This window comes from Sinocyclocheilus anshuiensis, unplaced genomic scaffold, assembly GCF_001515605.1.
Source record: "Sinocyclocheilus anshuiensis isolate Anshui unplaced genomic scaffold, SAMN03320099.WGS_v1.1 scaffold1894, whole genome shotgun sequence".
Taxonomy (NCBI): Eukaryota; Metazoa; Chordata; class Actinopteri; order Cypriniformes; family Cyprinidae; genus Sinocyclocheilus; species Sinocyclocheilus anshuiensis.
The window spans coordinates 213,887-215,166 of NW_015542447.1; the positions used below are offsets into that span (position 1 = coordinate 213,887).

Below are 1,280 nucleotides of genomic sequence, written 5' to 3' on the forward strand. Positions count from 1 at the left end.
GTGTGTGTGTGTGTGTGTGTAAGATATGTTTTGAGTGTATGATGGACTTTGATTCATGCTAGATGATAAAAAAAAAAATGTAAGTAAATATTGCTGTTTGTTACTATGTATTGTGGAGAATATCAGATACATTTTTTGAGTGTTTTTTTTTAGAGGAAAACTGTATGGAAGAGAGACCTTGGTTGTTGTTTACTTGGTTTTTACTGTATTTTACATTTTGCTGGAAACATTTGTATTTTAACTGGCTATAATGTTCTTGGCCTGAATAACCTGCACCAATCTTTATGCTGATAAACCCAATAAAACTCTCTATTTAAAACATGCAAAGACAGTTACCTTTATAGCTTCAGCCTTCTTGTGGAACATCTGCTCCATTTCCCCAGCAAGTTTCTTCACCAGTTTGATTCCATCAATCTCCTCCACCCTCACCGACTGCTCAAGCTCCTTGTATTTCTATGGGAAACCCGCGGCTTTCCATGTGAGAAAAAATAAATGGCTTTTTACAGTAGATTAACCTTCAACCTTTATATGAGCAGTGACAGAGATTGTCTAAGTAATGGATGCTCTAGTGCAGTGCATTCAGAGAATCTAATGACAAACAATTCAAGTTCTAAATAGAAGTACATATGCTTCATGTATATTGCTTTGTACAAAGAATTTGATTACTGTGTAATTTATGCACACACATACATTATTTATATTTAATATTCCTATGTGTGATTGAGGTAAGGTCATATAATTGATGGTAAGCTCCACAGAAGTTTTAATAGCAATCAGTTACGGCTGAACATCACTCATTAAGTGCCAATTATTTATATTTAATATTCCTATGTGTGATTGAGGTAAGGTCATATAATTGATGGTAAGCTCCACAGAATTTTTAATAGCAATCAGTTACGGCTGAACATCACTCATTAAGTGCCATTGCCCTGGTGAAGAGATGCAGTTTCCATGGTAACCCCCGCTGTTTCTCACCTGTAGTTCAGGATCCTCCTCATGATTCAGGTGGGCTTCCTCTGCTGCTTCCACCAACCGCTGGAGGGCAAGACAAATGGATATTATTGGCCTGTTTTAATGGATTCCGTTTGTTATCTCCCCATCATTCATTTAGCGCTTCCTGTACATAGTCACACACAGCACATGCACACACACTGCAGTTGATCCCGCTCTAAAATAATAAAGAAGACAAATCAATTTTCTCTTACAAAGATACTTGCATTATAAGTGGAAATATTACTTCAATCCAAGCCTAGGTGATATACTGACTATTGGTATATATA

General features: G+C 36.4%; 1 protein-coding gene across 1 annotated transcript in view; it reads right to left on the bottom strand.

Annotated features, from left to right (window-relative positions):
* Nucleotides 1-1,280, bottom strand: part of cacna2d3a (calcium channel, voltage-dependent, alpha 2/delta subunit 3a) — a 192,817-nt gene that overhangs the window by 167,215 nt on the left and 24,322 nt on the right. The window contains exon 4 of the mRNA XM_016493046.1: nt 976-1,035. Coding sequence (XP_016348532.1) covers nt 976-1,035 — 60 coding nt within the window. The remainder of the gene's footprint in view (nt 1-975; nt 1,036-1,280) is intronic.